Source organism: Pollachius pollachius (assembly GCF_949987615.1).
Source record: "Pollachius pollachius genome assembly, chromosome: 17".
NCBI classification, from domain to species: Eukaryota; Metazoa; Chordata; class Actinopteri; order Gadiformes; family Gadidae; genus Pollachius; species Pollachius pollachius.
The window spans coordinates 9820200-9840616 of NC_136950.1; the positions used below are offsets into that span (position 1 = coordinate 9820200).

Sequence of the window (20417 nt, forward strand, 5' to 3'; positions counted from 1 at the left end):
GCACATCTCGTGGTCTCATACTTTAGTTCATGATTGATGCGAAAACTATCCAGCGTTTCCATACCACCCCCCTGAGGCGTATTTTAACCCCCCCCGATGACGTACCGTCAAGTGTCGACTGAAGGGGTCCGATGCGGCCCATCCTCCTGGTCCTCCACACGTGTCGGGCGGACGGGACGTACAGCTGGGTGACCTGGGGGGCACGGAGCCAGGGGTCAGACACACACAGACAGAGAGACAGAGACAGAGACAGAGAGAGAACGAGAGAGACAGAGACAGAGAGAGACAGAGAGACAGAGAGAACAAGAGACAGAGAGAGAGAGAGAACGAGAGAGAGAGAACACGAGAGAGAGAAAAGGAGAGAGAGAACACGAGAGAGAGAAAACAAGAGAGAGAACGAGAGAGAAAGAGAGAGAGAGAACGAGAGAGAAAGAGAGAGAGAACGAGAGAGAGAACGAGAGAGAGAACGAGAGAGAGAACGAGAGAACGAGAGAGAGAACGAGAGAGAGAACGAGAGAGAGAACGAGAGAACGAGAGAGAGAACGAGAGAGAGAACCAGAGAGAAAGTTAAGAGAGGTGGAGGTAGAGACACAGAGAGGTGGCGGTGTAAAGAGATAAAGCGAGCGAGGAGGAGGACTCCTACCCGATCAGCTCTGATGTTAACTTCTCTGGAGAGCCAGTGTCCCACAGGACAGAAGGGCCTCCGGATGTCGCGGGCCTTCACCATCTTCACCAGGTTAGTGATGACCTGGCGATGGAGAACAACAACAACAAACACAACCTTTATGATCCTTTATTAAGAAGGCCAACAAGCCCATTAGACAACACGCATTACTGCAGGGAGATATGAAGAGAGATGGCTTAAGGAGGCTTGGCCGTTCCCTCTTCATCAGGCCTATTTTCTTTCTCTTAAAAAAAGCAATTTGAGAGCTGGGCCATTAGCGAGTCATTTATTGGTCGTAGAGAAGAAAAACGAGCGGCCCGCCCCTTGGCGGCAGGGCGGTTAATTACCCGCCAGGACTGCTGACATCAGCTGGGGAACGTGGAGGGCACGAGAGACACCACACCATTGGCCAACGGCTCACAGAGAGGGAGCATGCCATTGGCTAACGGGATCAGACTTGGAGAGAAAGGCCTTGCCATTGGGTCATGACCTCAGGACAAGGAAAAGGAGCATAAACCATAGCTAAATAATAGCATTTTGTCTGTATGGCTTATTTACCTCGATACAGACATGTAGACCAGTCTGCTCTGGAGAGTCCAGACTGATCTTGGTCAGATTTGAAAGAAGATAAAGAGGTCTTATTTCTGATAGGATTGACAGGATTGCTTTGTAATAGCCATCATTTCATCTAGGCCACAACCTAGTGAACTCCAGCAACCCACAGCTTTCTACTGCTTGTCAGACTCTATCATGGACCTGCAGTGGTTTGCTTTAACGCATGAGGGAAGTAGGAAATGGAAAACTTTGAGCTTTGATTCTGTCAAAGAGAGACTAAGGTCTAGCTTGATGTCAGGTCAATGTAGGTCAACCCACGATCTGTGTGCATCCACTACGGACCTCATCTCCATACTATTGAGTCACGGAGCAGATGCTGTAATCCGAAGCATTTGAGGGATTAGATTCACATATAAAAGGAGCAGGTAGGACAATGCTTAAGGAGGCCTACAGGTAGGCTGAGGACATGGTGACGAACCTAGTACCCATCAGTTCGGGGGTCCGACACCCTAGCCACTAGAGACTCTCCCGCCCCGTTCACCCATGTTCCTAAAAGCAGAAGGGACTGGGAAGGTCTCCTGGGGGCCATGTGGGCCAGAGGAGCCCATCTCCATATAACAACCACACTAAATGGTCCAATCGATGCGTTCTTCTCTAAAGCACATCGCTTTGCGTACGCGGACCATCAATCGTGGCCGATGGGCGCAGGCGTCAGGAGCCGGTAATAATGGCGAGTGCAGAACGCTGTAAGCGTTGGCGTGGCGGCGGGCGGCGAGCGAGTCTCGGCCCCGACTCTGGGAATGAATAAGCATTTGTTAATTAGCCGGCGGGGTTAAGTGCAAGCAGTAATGGGCCTTTCCCAAACTCTGGCGTGACACGCCTCTCCAAACACAGCCAAGAGGAAAGTTCCATTAGCAATATTAATACAAGCTTAGTTGATAATTTTCATACAATTACCTTCTTCCAATTAAATAGATAGCCGGACAATGGTGGCGATAAAGACAAGGGGAGGGGAGGCTGGTGACACCTGGGGAACATTAGCTGGTGGGGGCGTCACAACCGCTAAACCCACTGTAAATCCAGCGTTTCACTTGGAGAACGCCCTTCTCACCCCCTTCCCCTCTTTAATAGGCTGTTTTAGCTGACTGGAGAGACCTCTCAGAAGATCTCTTTTACAAACTCCTCACTTTCTTCCTCCTATTTGCAGCTCAACGTCTGAACTCCTCATCATCATCATCATCATGGTGTGCAGCGCGAACGCCGCCCCTTAATTAGCAGCGATTCCTCTGTGAACACCACAGATAAATGAGCAGGGGGGGTGAAACACTGTTAAGCGCCTCATTGCCTCTGGATAAACAAGCAATCCAGTCCTCCTTCCAGCTGTTAGCGTGGTCGCTAACAGGCCAGGTCGTTACAAGCCTGGTCACTACTAACTTAATTACGCTCCGTGTTGTACCTTGAAGAGCTGGACCGTGCATTTCTGCTCTCAGACCCATCTGAGTCTTAAAGCATGCTACAGGCTCCTGTAGTGTACCAGTGGGGTAAGGGGAGAGCCCCGGTCTGCCATGTGTCCTGTCCCACCTTGAAGAGCTGGACCCAGCATCCGAGTCTTAAAGCATGCTAGAGGCTGCTGTAGTGCACCAGAAGGGTAAGAGGAAGGCATCGGTCTTCCATGTGTTGAGCCCCACCTTGAAGAGCTGGACCCAGCGTTTCTGCTCGGCCTGGATGCGCTGCTGGACCTCCATGTTGGTCTTGACCCCCACACTGCGGAAGGCGGCCATGTACTCCTCGCGGTGCTCCGTCTTGGTCTCGGGGTAGGCCAGCTTGATGATCCCCAGACAGGCATCCCTCAGGCAGCGGGACAGAGTCACCAGCTCTAAAAGGCTGAAGGGCATCATGGACGACTGGCTGCTGCCTGGATGAACAGAAAAACCCTCTACTACCTTAATAGTATCATAGTGCCAGTGGCCTGTGTGTATGATAAGAATATGCTATGCATGCTACAAGTGAGCAATGTGTATGCTAGAAGTGTGCTATAATGCATAGGCTAGGAGTATGCTAAGTGTGCTATGTATGCATGTAGAACAAGCACACTACCAATACATTACAAGTGAGACATGAGCACGATAATACTATGCAAGCATTACGCTACCTTCGAGCTCATGTCCGAAGAACTCGCTGTCATGCACAGAGATGAGCGAGTGGCTGAAGAGGGAGCTGAAGAGGTAGAAGAGAGGGATGATCCTGTTGGAGTCCTCCAGGGTCATAGGAGAACCACGCGAGATCACCTGGAGCAGGGGAACCATGGACCTGCGGAGAACCAGAACTTAAGGTTAACCATCAACCATTGACCTGAGGAGAAACAGAACTAGAGGTTAACTATGGAACATGGACCTGAGGAGAACCAGAACTAGAGGTTAACTATGGAACATGGACCTGAGGAGAACCAGAACTAGAGGTTAACCATCAACCATTGACCTGAGGAGAACCAGAACTAGAGGTTAACTATCAACCATTGACCTGAGGAGAACCAGAACTAAAGGCTAACTATCAACCATGGACCTATTATTCATGATCTTCCAATATTGGCACTAATTGTTTAGTTCAGTTATATGCAGATGACAAGGCTATCTGGAATTTCTATAACTAAAATTCAAAGCTCTAAGCTCTCTTTTTAAATAACAATCTTAATCTCAGGCAGAAGTCTTGTAGTATGAGGTTTGCCATAGATATAATCTTTGTCATTAACAACTATTAATTAAACTGATGGGTCTACACTTATAAAAAGTGGATACATTTAACTACTTTAAGGCCTCACATTACTTTTTTATTAGATATAAAACAAAGGCTAGTCTCAGAATACTATATTGCATAATTGATCATGTACGATACACTTAACCGGCTGCACTTTCACTCTAGGGGGACAATTTAATTGGTTGCTCTTTGTCTTAAAATGAATTTAATTGAACTATCCTTTAGACTTAAAATAGCTTTTAGTGCCATTTAGAACATCATATTCACTTAGACACACCCAACAACCTTTTTTTATGTCCCTAGAATCTTTAAAGAAATTGGGAAACATGCTTTCAAGTTTAAAGCACCTTCAGACTGGAATCATTTGCCTAATTATTTCAAATTGAAGACTTATTTTCATGATTTCAATACTTCTTTGCTTGTTCCCTTTAAATCTATTTGTTCTTGTTTTAATTGCATTGACCTTCAATTTTAGTTTAGAAGTACTTCGATATGCTCTTGTGATCGCTGTCAGATGAGCGCTCAGGAGACTCACCCTGTGATCATCTTGGTGGTCATGGAGGTGATAAGGTACCACAGGTGTCTGAGGAACCGGGCGTTGAAGGCTAGACTGTAGAGCAACCTGAAAGGAACAAGACACGATTCAGATGCAGTACTTTATTAATCCCAACGGAAACCTTTTGTAACAATAGCTCTGCTCAAGATGGAAGAATAGAACAAAAATGGGAAAAAAATATATAACAGTCCACATACAAACACAGAAATAGGAATATAATAAACATAAGAGATACAACTATAAAGTGGCTCAAATGCCGGGTAGTGCACGTTAAACTGAAATTAAATATGACAATTACTGAAAGAGTGAGACATAAAGACAAGTTTATTTGGAGGAAGAGGAGGAAGAGGAGGGATCCCAGGAGACGAGGAGAGTGGATTGGAGTGGAGGAGACGAGAGGGCAAAGAACTTTGTGAGCGCTGCCCTCCTGTGTTAACCTAACTATTAACCAGCCGACCGGCGTAAACACAGGAAGAGGAGAAACAAGGAGCATTTCCTCTTGTTTTAATACCGCAGACTAAATTAAACGAGCCATTAAGTCTTATTTAGGGGCAGGTAGCGTCCATTAGTAAACTGCTCGGTGGCTGCGGTACGAGCCGTGGGTCATAAACACCCCCGGCCCCCCGGCTTCCTGCAGAACACCAGTTAACTTAATGGAGCGCTGGCAGACAATGGCTAGACCTCCCGGTGACCCCAGGGAGCTAGCAGGTCCCCACACACACACACAGGGTCAAACACACAGCCCCAAGTCCAGGCCTCCCAGGAACATAGCACCAAGGTGTGAACACCCTTTGTTCAAGTGTGTGTGTGTGTGTGTGTGTGTGTGTGTGTGTGTGTGTGTGTGTGTGTGTGTGTGTGTCTTTCACACAAGCGTTACCACATGGGGACCATAGTGTGGACAATAGGCAGCGAGGACTAAAGGCTCAGTTAGGGTTCAACGTCGACGCAACGCAATGACCACAAAGGCGTTACGACGCAGTCGTGAACCTGTCTTGGCTCTGCGTCGGGTTTTGGTGAGCAGAACAATCACAGCGCTTGCTGCTGCGTTGCCCCGACGCAAGGTTACATTTTTTGGGAGGCGTGCGTCGGGCCAGTGCGCTGGTCTGGAGCACTGAAACAGCCCAGCAGGACGATGAGGCTGTGGCTAGGCAGGCTGTGGGGCTGGTGGCTCTCCAGGGGGAGGGGGACATCCAACCATCTGTCAGGGACCCAGGACCCAGGAGTGCAATAGCAGGACTCAGGGCTGCTGCTCATGGCTAGTGCTCGGGGCTACTGCTCTAGTGCTCGGGGCTATTGCTCTACTGCTCTACTGCTCATGGCTAGTGCTCAGAGCTACTGCTCTAATGCTCGGTGCTACTGCTCGAGTGCTCTAGTCCTCGGGGCTAGTGATCTTGTGCATGGGACTAGTGCTCGGGGCTATGGCTCTACTGCTCGGGGCTAGTGCTCCAGTGCTCTGGGCCAGTGCTCTGCTAACGAGGGTGCTGGGTGTTTGATTGAAATGGGTAACAAAGTGCTAACTGCCTGCTGACAGCTGATTTATATGCTGCAGGACCCAGAGCTGCACTTCAATCATGGAATGAACGGTCATAAACAAAGTCAGACACGTGTGTGTGTGTGTGTGTGTGTGTGTGTGTGTGTGTGTGTGTGTGTGTGTGTGTGTGTGTGTGTGTTCATTCCAGTGTAATGAAGGATTCAGCAGAAAGCCTGGGTCACCCTCAAGACGCTCCCTAAACCACTTCCTGTTTGACCCTCATCACGCTCAACATACCACTTCCTGTGGGACCCTCATCAAGCTCAACATACCACTTCCTGTGGGACCCTCATCAAGCTCAACATCCCACTTCCTGTGGGACCCTCATCACGCTCAACATACCACTTCTTGGATGCCAGCCCATTAAGCCTTGATTCTCAGTTTCTCTTGTGAGACTTTCAATGTACAAGCCTGGAGGATGACCCTAACAATTTGCCCGACCAATCGGAGGTAGCTTGAGCTCCGGTGAGCAGATTTGTCTTGACACGTGTCGAAGCCTGGCACCGACAGCTTGAGGAACCAATGGCGAGCAAAGCAGAATGGGAGACACAAAATAAAAACATTACGATTATGATTGGGATGGAAAACCAATATGATGGCAAGAGTTTGGCAGTCTGTCCCACCTTTGGGAGAAAGACTGTAACCAGTCACTAATTGGCTGAAACAAAGCTTGTATGCCATTTCGTTTACTTCCATGTGGCCATGCATAGCAAAACAGAGAGCACTCTTTGGTGATGAGATCTTACCCCAAAAGTGCTCCTATTCCAATTAGCGCTCATTATCCCAGGTCAACCTTAAAACTCACAGCTAGATCCGAAGCAGAGGAACACCAGCTTGCTCTTTCATCTCAGAGCCTGTTAACGGCCGTGTGCCACACAGCGACGCCCATCCAGCGATGGTAAACAACGCCAGATACTTAGCGCTTAACTCCAAACACTGAGGATGGCTCAAACTCCCCCATACACCCAGGACAAACTCATCTAGCTGAAGCCCTTCCACTTATCCCCACTTTATTTTACAATCGGGAAGTCATTCTGTTATATTCATTAGAGGGTAAATGGTGCATAATCACTAAAGAGTAAAAATAGACTTGGTTCTAGTAGTACACTGTATATATAAATATATATATAAAGCAGAGGTAGGCGGGAGTATGTATTTAGGAGCAGGCCGCTCCCTCATTGGTCGGCCGGAGAGCCCTTCTGTGTGTCTGAACAGTAAATCACCGCTAGGATGCAATTTGCTCCCCTTAGCCTCTTGTAAAGCCATCCCCTCCTCTCAGCAGACATTCATCTCCTCACTGAGCTAATTATTTTGTACAGATACCCGATAATGATGGAGGAGGACGGGGGAGGATTTATGATAAAAGCCACCATGCGCAGGCTGCTGTAAGGGAGGGGGAGGGAGGATCTAAACTCTCAAGGTAACACACGCCCGGCGTGCTTCTGTAGTACCTGAGGATAACCACACACTTCCCCCATCTAGAGTCCATGTAGAACGGGGTCAATCCTACACACAGAAACACAGAAAGCTGCCAGCTTCCATGTTTTAGCTCCAGACAGATAGACAGACAGTGTTCCGGTGGATGTTCTCCTGTACAAGAGGCACCTTCAACAAGGAGGACACTTTCATATGGAGTACATCCTCTATCCATCTGTTTCCACTCTTGTCGTTTTCTCTATTTCTCCCTCCCTCTCCAGCCGCTCTATCCATCCTTATGGACTAGATATCAGGCTGTGTATGCCTGACGTATTGCAGTCTAGAGCGGAAATGGTGGAAGGAGAGAGGTGGAGGAGGCAAGAGGTGGAGGGGGAGGGGGGAGAGAGATGGAGAGGTAGTGAAGTGCGGGGGAAGGGATGAGAGGTTGAGGGGGAGAGAGGAGAGGGGTGGGGAGGTGAGAGGATGAGAGGTGGAGGGAGAGAGGTGTTGAAGCGTGGGAGTGAGAGAGGTAGAGGGGGAGAAAGGTGGAGAAATGTGCGATTGAGAGAGGTGGCGGGGGAGATGGGAAGAGAGTAATAGGAGTCAGAGTGGTGGGGAGGGGGCGTGCAAGGCCGTACACGCCAGCAGTAGAGGAGCTAATTTTCCTCCCTGCCAACAGCATAGAGAGATCCCACTGTTGTCCCTCTCACTCACATCAGCCTGTAAACACTTACACACACAGGCACAAACGTAAACTCATGTACGCACACAGCCGGTAATCACAACACACAACCAGCATGTAAACCCCGCTCACACACACACACACAACATTACCAGCCGGTTAACACACACAACCAGCCGGTAAACCCGGCTATAGAGCACATACACACCTGACTTTGGGCACCATGAGGCGGTGCTGGACCATGAGGGTGTGGCAGATGGAGGCCATCATGGTGAAGACCTCCTCGCTGGCCGAGTCCCTCCACACCAGACTCAGCAGAGCGTTGGTCTGCTGCTTGGAGTCCAGCTTGTGGACGCATTCCTCCGTGATCAGCTGCACAGACATCCGCCGGTCGTCCTTGCAAAAGGAGAGGAGGCAGAGTTACGGTCTAGGACAGCAGTGTCGCCACTTAGCCTAGGCCTGCTTGATTATGGAAACAACCATAATCACGATTATTTTGGTCCATATTGAAATCACGATCATTCAAACGATTATTTTTGAGTTTGAAAACATGATGTATTTATTCAGCATGTCTCTCTCAAATAACACTTTGTAACTGAGAACAAAAAAAAATAAATACACAAAATGGTCAAATAGAAAATGCTCCAATCTAAAATAATGTAAAGATATGTATCAAACTGTTCTATATAAAGAAGAAGAAGAAGAAGAAGAAGAAGAAGAAGAAGAAATAAATCGAATACTCGATTATATTAGTTTTGTGTGCGTTTGACGCTAAAATCAAAATCACGATCAAAATTCGATTAATCACCCAGCCCTACCTCAACCCATACCCGTCTCTCTGCTGGTCTCTACCAGGTGTGTTCTGCTACCAGTAAGACTTGTGACCTGTCAGATAGGTCATCTATTTTTACCCGTCTCTCTCTCCAGGTGAGCTACCGCTACCTGCCTCTCTTCCCAGGTGAGCCAGCTCTACCCGTCTCTCTCTCCCCAGCTGAGCTACCTCTACCAGTCTCTCTCTCCAGGTGATCTACCTCTACCAGTCTCTCTTTCTCCAGGTGATCTACCTCTACCAGTCTCTCTCTCCATGTGATCTACCTCCACCTGTTTCTATCCCGGTGATCTACCTCCACCTGTCTCTCTCCAGGTGAGCTACCTCCACCTGTCTCTCTCCAGGTGAGCTACCTCCACCTGTCTCTCTCAAGGTGCGCTACCAGCCTCCAACAGTGTCCCTCCAGGTATGTTACCTGCATGTGACTGGACATGATGCCGTCGTCGTCGTCCTCCGAGTCGCTGCCCACCTCTGGTCTGCTGTGGCTCTCGGAGACGGGGAGGAGAGGGAGGAGGGTCTTCAGGGCCCCCAAGTAGAACAGGAGACCCTCCTCTGAGAGACCACCTGTCGGGGAAACACGCCACCTTTCCATCACTGACATGTCCTGCTGCACGGCACTCAGTACCCCAGTACCCCAGTACCAGACAGCCCTAATCCATCTCCATCACTCCTCTATAAAGCGCCGCAAGGAGTGCATAATGGGATACTGCCCAATTTCTTCCAGCTCATAAAAAGCACCCTGTTTATACAAATGCATTCTACTATAAAAAAAACAGATGCTTCCAGGAAGGCTTTAATCATCACTTAGACTGATTTAATAGTCACAGAAGACAATCTACTTTAAAAGCCTGGCAGAAGTCTCAAAAATGGGAACATTGTACTTGCATTATATGCTTTTATACAATATTAGACATTAAGACAGCTGGTAGCATGCAACACGATGAACAACATCAACCAACAGCTGACATTAAAGGACGTGACACCGCTTCCTCTAACCACACACTCACTCACCAAGGCAGTTTTCTCCGACAGACAGGACGAAGTAGAAGAGCCAGGGGGCCTGTCTGTGTGAGGAGGAGGGGCCTATTGAGGAAGAGGAGGAGCATACGGAGGCCCCCAGGGCCCCGAGGAAGGCCTCGAAGGGGAAGCCGTGGCGGCGGTCAGCCAGCGCCGGGATGAAGAAGTGGAAGATCTGCTCTGTGAGAGGAGCAGCGATGAAGTCCTCGGTGAAGGCCCCGAACACAGACTGCCTGCAGGTGAGAGTACAATGGGATTATTACTGGGAACACTGGGATTTTTATTGGGGTTATCACAAGGAGGGCAGGGATCATCACTGGGAAGACTACTGGGAGATTATCTCTAGGAAGACTGGGAGGACACTGGGATATCAATAAGAAGACAGGGATTATTACTGGTATTATCACTTTTGCCAAAATGAAGGAAATGTAAACCTAAATAAAAAGTAGTTGAAGTAGAATCTGAGTTCATCTTAATGTCATTTATATAATTCAAACCATAATTAGAAATATATATAAAAGAGGAGAGAGATATAGATTATATCTATCTATCTATCTATCTATCTATCTATCTATCTATCTTCACACACACACACACACACACACACACACACACACACACACACACACACACACACACACGTGTCTATGTAATGGGGATACCCCTATTGTGTATTTTGAGCGAGACAGCCAGAGACGGGCACCTCTCACTCTCCCTACTCCCACATCAGGCAGCCCATAGCCCATAATGAGCTGCGAGAGCCTGTGTGTACACAAGCACCTCTCACGCCCGCCTCGCTGCTCCTCAGAAGAAAGCACGGCCTCTTGTCATTTGCCAGGCAGAATGTGTGGCGCTGGAGGTAAACAGTGAATGGAGCAGACTGAGGCCTTTATGGCCGGCTGTAAACGGCTCCTACATGCCTTTACACACTCACCTCTGACTCAGAGGACAGGGGAGAAGGGCTTGTCTGTGTGAGGGACTTAATGGATGATTTTAACAGCACACACCTGAGACAAAGACATTCCTCTGCTCTAATAGGAGGTCCGAGAACGAGGGGAGAAGGGTTTAACCATGTATAAATAAACAGGAAGTACCAGGATTTTCAAAATAAGTGTCTGAAGTTATAAGCTCCCCTCTTCTCCAGAATCTACAGGAAGGTAGTGGAAATGTGTTGGTAGTATTGAGTACCTACTACCCAGTGTATGTAATACAGTATCAGCCAAGTGTAGGTAGTATTGAACACCTAGTACCTAGTAGGGGTGTAACGGTACATGTATTTGTACCGAACCGTCACGGTACAGGCACTTCGGTGCGGTTACAGAGGTGTACTGCGGTTCGTAAATGTGGCGTACATAGCGTTAATATGGCGAATGTAAAGGCTTGTTTTGCGATGCGGAATTTAAAACTTGAAGTTGGAGTTCCACCCGGACCGTTTAGCCAAAGTATACTACTCCGACTCCGTAATCCGCTCAGCAGCTCTCCGTCGGGATGTCGGATACGCAATGCAATTCGCCCGCCCTATCTATCTTATATGTTGACTACAAACCATATAATCAGTGTTGTAGATAAACTTCAAGCTTTTCAAATCTTATTTGGTGTTTTACTGGTCCTTAAGGTGCAAAGTAAACAATATACAAAGTAATTAATGTGCAAAGTAAAACAGGAGAAGTGATTCAGGAATTGATTTTGTTGGGAGGACCAATCACAGCCCTTGCCGTCTCCGTTGCGTCGACCAATAGGTCCATGGCGTCGACGGAGTTAAAAAATATTGGATGCGCACGTAAGCTACGGAGAGGGTCTCCGACAGGCTCTCCGGCTACAGAGAGGGCTCTCCGTGTCTACGTACAGCACTTTAACATGCACACGCATTTGAAAAGGCACCATCCAGGTGTTACTATCACCGTTGCTGTGGAAAAAAAAACGAGCTGTGCAAACCCAGCTCACAACACTATTTCAACAACCCCTGTCTGGGAATTCAGAAATGCAAATGCCATAACCAAGTTTATTGTTTTGTTTTTTTATGCCACTTTTCCATTAGCAAACTCATGCCCACCCAGCTCTGCTGGTTTTACCTACAAACGCATAGCTGGCATCGACACGAGTGCACACCAGACACTGGTCCTGTTCGCTAGCGGCGTTAGACAGACGTACCTGGCCCCAGGTGTGCAGGAGGCGTAGCTGAAGAGCAGGGGTCTGAGCAGGTGTTCCAGGAGGGTGTTGGCTAAAGGCACTGAGGGGGCTCCACTGTACTCCAGACTGGACGGCAGGCGGTGGTTCACCAGGGCATACAGGGACCTGTAGTACCCTGCAACACACACACACACACACACACACACACACACACACACACACACACACACACACACACACACACACACACACACACACACACACACACACACACACACACACACACACTTGTCATCGTATTCTGGGATTGCGGTCAGCAACTTGAAAGTCTGTTTAGATAAAAGGGTCTCAGCGGTCCTGTAAAGGTCTCCCTTACCTTTCTGGACCATGGAGTGCAAGATCTGCTCCAGGAGCGACGCCACGCTGTCGGCATCTCCCAGAGCAGGGAGATACGTTCTCTGGGAGGAGAACACCTCCAGCATCCTCATGGGAACCGACACGTTCAGGCTCTCCTCCCTGCAGTTCAGCAGCACCCTGGACACCCCAGACACATACTTTATTACGTGCTGTATACATTCTTTACACCATTCAACCCTACAGGCTCTCCTCCCTGCAGTTAAAGTGCAATTCCGGTGGAAATTGAATCCAGAGTCTTTTTCGATATGAAGACCCACAAAATAAGCCCTCTAGACACTTTTTTTCATTGATAATCGAGTATACAGCTTGCCCGCAAATGCCCGGAGCAATGCAACAGCCCAAATGGCTTCCATGTTATTGGCACTGCGCATGCTTCCAAATCTGCATTTTTTAACCACTTATATTGCTGAAAATAGCACCAAGCTTCTGCAGTAGCATGACTAGGGTCCCTACACATAAAACTAAGCATCAACAACTTAGTTAGCGTACTGGAAGTTTATTGAAAAAAAGACTGTTTTCCAAGTCTGTGCCTTACCGGTGGGTCCATGTTTCCAGAAAGTCCACACAAGTCGATTACCGGCCACCGTAAATAATATAATAGAGGCAGCAACAAATAGAACTTAACAATCTCCCCTCTTGATACTTTGCTGTTTAATAAATGTTGGCTCCTCTATTATATTATTTACGCTAGCATAAGGGTATTCGCGGGCAAGCTCTATACTTGATTCTTGTCGAAAAAAAGTGTCTGAAGGTCTTATTTTATTGATCTTAAGGCCGAAAAAGACCCTGGGTTCAATTTTCACCAGAATTACACTTTAAGCCGAGCCCTGAACATCACAGATACATACTCTATTATGTACTGTATATATACCTTCTATACACCATCCAACCCTACAGGCTCTTGTCCCTGCAGTTCAGCAGAACTCTGGACACCACACTTCAATACAGCTCCATCTACACCACTGCAGTGTTTCTCCACCTTGGGATCAGCCTTGCTTTGGGTCAACTGATATGCATATGGGGTAGCGGGAGATTGCAAACCTAATAAAGCTTTGATGAGATATTTTATTATATATATATATATATTTCAAAGTATCTAGTGGTCCAGGTCCATTAGTATCTTGAGGTCAATGTCCTGTAGTATCTAGTGGTTTAGTTCCTATAATATTAAGTGTTCCAGGTCCTATAGTATCTAGTGGATCAGGTCCTACAGTATCTAGTGGTCAAGGTCCGATAGTATCAGGTCATCAAGGCCAAGTGCTTTATAGATTATGAAGCGATTGTGAAGCGTCTTTGAGCACTGGGAAAAGCACTATATAAATTGTATCTATTTTGATCTAGTATCTCGAGGTCCAGGTACCGTACCTGCAGCAGAAGCCCAGGATCCTCTTGATCTGGAACAGGCAGGTCTGTCTCTGTGGTCCCGCCAGCAGAGACACAAACTGCCCATGGTGTTTCACCAGGCTCTGACACAGCCAGATCTAACACACACACACACACACACACCTTGAAAAACTGTACGAGTCGTGCTTTCAAAATGAACCCTGGGCAGGTGGGCTTCGATAAGGGGTATGATTCCTACTTTATAAACATGAACCCTAGCAGAAGGGCTTACATAAGATGCATGGTCCATGCTTTAGGAATAAGAGCTGGGCAGGTACTGACCAGTCTCTGTGCGTCTGGTCCCTGTCTGTAGAAGAAGATGAGCTGTCTGATGAGCAGGCTGAGGCTAACTCCGTCCAGCTGCTGGGCTCCGCCCACCTGGATCTGCCCCACTCGCTCATCAAACCTACACCTCTGGATGGAGTGCTGCACGCAAAGGTCACGCGAGTAAAGGTTAGACATGCTTGTGCTACCGGACATATTGGTTTACTGGACAGATCATTCAGGAGCAAGTATGCCTTGAACAGTACTGAGACAGGTTAGACAGTACAGAGACAGGTCATTAAGGAGCAGGTAGGGGTTAGACAGTACAGAGACAGGTCCTTATGGAGCAGGTAGGTGTAAGACAGTACAGAGACAGGTCATTAAAGAGCAGGTAGGGGTTAGACAGTACGGAGACAGGTCCTTATGGAGCAGGAAGGGGTTGAACATTAAAGAGACAGGTCATAAAGGAGTAGGTAGAGGTTGAACAATACAGAGACAGGTCATAAAGGAGCAGGTAGAGGTTGGACAGTACAGAGACAGGTCATTAAGGATCAAGTAGGAGATAGACAGTACAGAGACAGGTCATTAAGGAGCAGGTAAGGGTTAGACAGTACAGAGACAGGTCATTAAAGAACAGGTTAAGGGTTGGGTCATCATCTTGCGCCAGGATGGCTAAAGGTTGGACTGTGGACACATAGCAATAAGTATCTAAGTAGTAATTATAAGTATCAGCATCAAGTTGTAGTATCATGCAGAGTGTGGATACCTGTTGCTTGCGGTCCTGGTAGCCCCGTATGTATGACTGGATGATGATGGCGTTCTTCAGTCTCCGTCGTTCATCCTGAGAGGAAAGAGAAAAGTACACACACACATTTTCATCAACCTCTGGTCCATTTATTCTGAAGGCTTTCTTCTTATATTTCCAAAATTAAATGCAAAATGTATACAAGTCACTGTAACTGTATGATGGCCATTGTTAATAAATGAATAGTGTGTGCTATGTTATCATTACTTCTCTTTTCCTGCGCTCCTCTTGTGTGCGATGCAACAGGGAAGCTTTCTCCTCCTGCAGTGAAACACAACACACTTGAACACAATAAAGACCTAGTATACTGTCCGCATAGTCACAGTTCAAAATGTCATCTCATTGTAAAAATATACAACGAAAAGGGTGTATGACAGTCAGTGTTCACGTGGTCTTGATGACGTACCTTTCTACTGGCGCCCCCCAGGGAAACCTTGGGTCTCGTTTTGAAATCTCCCTCAAAGCTGAACATTGTCAGACCTTTCCCATGGATTGCCTGCGTAGTGACACGAAAATACCCCAATCTCTGAAACATCCACAATAAAAATCACAAACACACACACTCAAAAGACTGAAGTACAACGTTTCAGAGGTTGACAGACTGGACAGTGACAGGCTATCTTCTGTAACCTAGCGGATATTGTCGTGACTTAACATCCAATCCTAGCACAAAAATGCCGACAGTGTGTATCCTCACACTTGTGTCCTGAACAGTCCAGATATTGTCGGTGTGTGATCTCCTGACTATGGTTGCCGGTAATGTTTGTGATGTAATAACTTGGTTAGCTCCAGTGCTAGCAAGTTTTTGCTAGCAGGTTAGCTAGTGACTCAGCGTAAGATGAAGGAACATCTACTGCGACCGTGAGACTGGCAAAGGGCGAGCGATCCTCACGACTAGAAGGACACTGTATTGCTCAAATATTGCCTCTGTGATCGACCTGGGATGTGTTAAGACGTCTTTGTTGACGTTAGCATGAATGGTTGCTAGCCGCGGAGCTAGCAACCATTGGTGAGCCAGGCTAACTGTACGGAGATCTCTTCCTGTTTTCGTATCCTCAACATGTGATCAATATGTTAGGATAATTTCTATAACATGTGATCATTATGTGAGGTTATGTTAAGAGATCCTCTGGTAAACAGTACCGTTTGGTGAGTGGTTTACCTTGGGCAGGACAGTAGAGCACAGCTGTCTGTTCGCTGCTCCTCTTCTACAAGACAACACAACGCTCTCATTGGTCAGACAACTATATCCGCTTCTGGTATGGACAGGACGCTGATTGGTCAGGACAATTGTCAACACACAGACCGTGTGTGTGTGTGTGTGTGTGTGTGTGTGTGTGTGTGTGTATGTGTGTGTATGTGTGTTTGTGTGTGTGTGTGTGTGTGTGCGTGCGCGTGTGTGCGCGCGCGCGTGCGTGTGTAAATTCAGAGAAAGGAATCCAACGAGTTTCACAAAGGTGAATGATTTCATTATAATGGAATGTGAAGGAAAAATAAACAGTAATCGAGAACAAAATAAGAACGTTTTGCTTCTGAAAGGCAAACATGTCCAGATAAGCCTCTGAGCGGAACAGCGATCAGTGAGACACAAACCTACTTCGGAACTCTTTTTAGAATAACTTTGAGTCATATCTTCAAGGTAATTGTAGCCTTTATATAAAAAATGTAGATCCGTCATCATGTAAATAGAAACCAAGTAGAAATACAGTAGATATATGGTAGACCTGTGCATAACTATAGAATAAGAGTGAGTATACTCACTCAAGACAGAAATAGAAAATAAGAAAAAATTAATGTGTGTTTTTATTTGTCTTCAAAAAAATACTCGCTATATGCGTGTATTTTGATATGCGTGTAGTCAACCATTGCCTTGATGTAATGTTGCAATAGTCCATTATGACCCTGCTATGTGTGCATTTACTAATAAAAACACTTGTCTTGATTAAACAATCGTAATATTTCCAAATCCGAGCAAGATGCCCTAACCCCTGCAGCTCCTTAATGACATGTCAACAATATGACTGTAAGTCACTTTGGATAAAAGCATCTGCTAAATGACTAAACAGTAAACAGGCCTGCAACCGTCCTGTCTCCAGACCCAGGTTTTGACATGGCTACATCCAGCAGTTGTCTTCCTGCTGGGAGGTGTTCAGAGGTTAAAGGGGGATGAATGGTAAACCGACGGCATGTAGGAGATCATCTCCATTAGCTCCGCTGTCCTAGAATATATCTTCTTCTTGAGTGTCTCGGGACCCCAGCGGGATAGGGCTATCTGGCAAGACAACACAGTGAAACAATGTTGTAGGCCTTATATGCCTTTATGATGCTAGAGCATCAAGGGGTGCGAAATGTAACATAGTTTAAAAACAGTTCATTAAAATCGGTCATTGAAGTGAAATTTTATTTGGTATCCTAGGAATAGACACTTTTTCTAAAAGCAGCCTGATGGAAATAAACAAATACATATTTCTGTCTGACTTCGTCAGTAGGCTAATTTCTCATTCAACATGGATACACCGATCCCCATAAATGAATCAACCAGTAGGCCTATATAACAGTGCAAATGACCTGCTACGACTTAGTCGTTCGGTTTTTATTAAAACAAATTAACAATATGATCGGATGAATTTTCAATAGCCATATTTTCCTAAACGAAGCACAATTAATAATTTAATTATTTGCCATTAAAAGGTGAAAAAATGAAATATATTTAGTGTTATAATTGCATTTGTAGCCTACAGGCTATATTGAAATAATTGCATTGGTTAAAAAAAGATGCCACCACAAATAATAAATAATAAAACAATTATAATTATAATAATAATAATTATAATTATTATAATAATAATTATTATTATGTATATTTATACTATAGATGATAATATAAATATTATATATTATAATTATAATAATTCAAATAAAATATACTCTATACAAATATATTTTTCTATAATATTATAATAAAATAGTCAGTATAAATAATAATCATAATAATGGTGCTAATTATGCGGATGACCCCCTGGGGAGCCGTGTGGACGAGCAGCGGCTATAAAACCATCAGGTAGCGGGGAATGTGTTCATCAATACGGGCTGACTGGCCAGACAGAGTCGGTCTCGGAGACCAGACAGGCTCTCGGTCCACCGTGGATGGATGGTGCGTCTCCCACTAATTAAGCGGTAGTGGCTAAATAAATAACTTGGATTAACTAAATAACCTGTATAACTTGATCAAGGCTCCGGACACCCTGTCTCACTAGGCCATACATTCAGACTCAAGTGTCTTATCATCTTCAGAGGAATATGCTCAAGCTCACAAAGCGGTGACATCAATGAGTAAAACGACGGCGATGGGAACAAATGTTTTAAAATGTAATCACTTGCCGGATAAAAGGAATGTTATGTTGCCGTAAACTAGGCTCCTTAAATTGCTTTTTTATAATGAACACATTTAGCCAGCGTAATTAATATATAAACTATCCCAATTTGTCATGATGATTTGTACTTCAGTTAATTGTGAAAGTAATTAGGGAGCAAATGAACAACTTTGATGAAAGCGCGGGCTTTGGGGGTGCGCGTCCATCTGGGGTCTTATTAATTCTCTCTCCGTGCGAGATGTGATGACACAGAGCCATAAATCCTGCTGATTGGTGGAGAGGCCGATACTAAATGGCTCCATATTTCACCACTGCTTTAATAGAAATTTTCATACACGCCCGCCTTTAATGAAATTAAACCGGAGGAACAAAGCCTCATAGAACCCCCATATAGGTTCTGTTAAATTATATATAAAATAATACTATATATAATGTCTCAGGCCTTCGCTTCTAAAATGTCTTTGTTACCCAGAGCGACTGTTTATAATAACCAACGTTAACAATATCTATCGACACATTAGCCACACCCGGGTCTCCATAACGATACGCCATGCCCTCTCTTCTCCGTGCGCGCCCCGTGCGCGCATCAATCTCGCGGTTTGATCACGTAATCGGAAATGATCATCAGGGCCTCAATTAAACCCTAATCCTTTCTTTAAACTATTGCGTGACTTGTTGATTTCCCCCGAGCAAATAGACGCGCGCGGGGTGGTCGTAGGGGGTGAGGGGGTTGGGGGGTGGGTCCCGTGGGTGCGGTTAGCTGATGAATTGACCAAAACTAATCAGCTTTATTGGGAGACAGGTTAAGGGCAACAGGGTGTCAATAATTCTCTCCGTGACCTCCTCTTCCATTAACTTTAAGTGGCTTATTAGACCCGGGCGCGTGGAGGCAGGGGCCCGGTCCAGCCCTTGCTCCATCTTACCCCCCTCTCTCACCCCTCGCTCCATCTTACCCCTCTCTCTCACCCCTCGCTACATCTCTAGTGATCTCTTCATCTCTCTCTTTGTCTCACCCATCTTTTCCCGATCTCTCTCTTACCAGCACCACAGCGTGTAAAATACACCTCGGCTTGTTTAGTAATACTGAAATATTCCTGTATTTATCATTTATTTTCAGACCTATAGGCCTAGTCCTATTTTTGGTTAAAAAAAATACAGATATTTATATATATATATATATATATATATATATATATATATATATATATATATATATATATATATATATATATATATATATATATATGTATATTGCACATACATTGTGCTAAGCAACACAAAGTGTACAAACTAATATGATGTAACTTAATATGTATAATATTACATTGCTGAAATTAATTTCGTGATGTAAGGTCAGGGTATGGTGTCCTCCGTGTCTTCTGATAAAAGGCCTTACATATTTCCGCACCATCACAAAACCACGTCTCCCTCCTGGATTGAAGAAGGATGTTTGATTTCGTTTTATTTATTTTACCGAAAGGTATTATTTATATCAGATTTTAGCTTTTTCCTTTTGGTACATTTTGCTTGGATTGTAAGAAACGTATTGTTTACTCGCCTTTCTATGGGGTTTTCCACAAGGACTAAATTATACACCAGCATTTTACATTAACTCTTCATTAACTCTGGATACAATCTCATAGATCTGATATGTCTTGTAAAGTTGCAGGCCTGACGTTCTTATGATAGCGAGTTTACTAAAACAGGCCCTTAGGTAGCCTATGTATCTTCATCTTAATTCATATAGATCACGGTGGCTATAATGCCACTGAAATAGTGCCGTTTGACAATATGGCATAATAACGGTCCAACTGATCTTGTGTGCGTAAATAGCTCATTAATATTATGTAGTAAATCCCCAATGTTGGTCTACACGTCACATTGTAACGCGTTGACCAATGAGACACGCCCCCTGTTCGCCGCGCCGACCAATCAGCCTCAAGAAACCGGGGTGTGAACTGTCACACTGAGATCCTCGCGCTCACACACCGGATCCCAACTTCACCGGAGGAGGAAGGTAAACCACCGGCACTGGCTCTC

At 45.8% G+C, this 20417-nt stretch overlaps 1 protein-coding gene across 4 annotated transcripts in view; it reads right to left on the reverse strand.

Moving 5' to 3' along the window:
• ube3c (ubiquitin protein ligase E3C) overlaps positions 1 to 16212 on the reverse strand; it is a gene marked incomplete at its 3' end in the record, with an annotated part of 30600 nt that extends 14388 nt beyond the window's left edge. The window contains exons 1-16 of one of the 4 annotated variants that reach the window (XM_079754255.1): positions 16166 to 16212; positions 15410 to 15499; positions 15211 to 15264; positions 14965 to 15039; positions 14217 to 14360; positions 13917 to 14032; positions 12511 to 12668; positions 12156 to 12309; positions 9999 to 10237; positions 9403 to 9551; positions 8367 to 8554; positions 4509 to 4595; positions 3372 to 3529; positions 2908 to 3134; positions 644 to 748; positions 106 to 193 (exon numbers count right to left, since the gene is read on the reverse strand). In XM_079754255.1, the coding sequence (XP_079610381.1) occupies positions 106 to 193; positions 644 to 748; positions 2908 to 3134; positions 3372 to 3529; positions 4509 to 4595; positions 8367 to 8554; positions 9403 to 9551; positions 9999 to 10237; positions 12156 to 12309; positions 12511 to 12668; positions 13917 to 14032; positions 14217 to 14360; positions 14965 to 15039; positions 15211 to 15264; positions 15410 to 15475 (2008 nt within the window). In that variant the 5' untranslated portion in view covers positions 15476 to 15499; positions 16166 to 16212. Of the gene's footprint in view, positions 1 to 105; positions 194 to 643; positions 749 to 2907; positions 3156 to 3371; positions 3530 to 4508; positions 4596 to 8366; positions 8555 to 9402; positions 9552 to 9998; positions 10238 to 12155; positions 12310 to 12510; positions 12669 to 13916; positions 14033 to 14216; positions 14361 to 14964; positions 15040 to 15210; positions 15265 to 15409; positions 15530 to 16165 lie in introns of all 4 variants that reach the window. The other 3 variants (XM_079754253.1, XM_079754256.1, XM_079754254.1) reach the window with 3 other exon arrangements.
• Positions 16213 to 20417: the final 4205 nt, after the last annotated feature.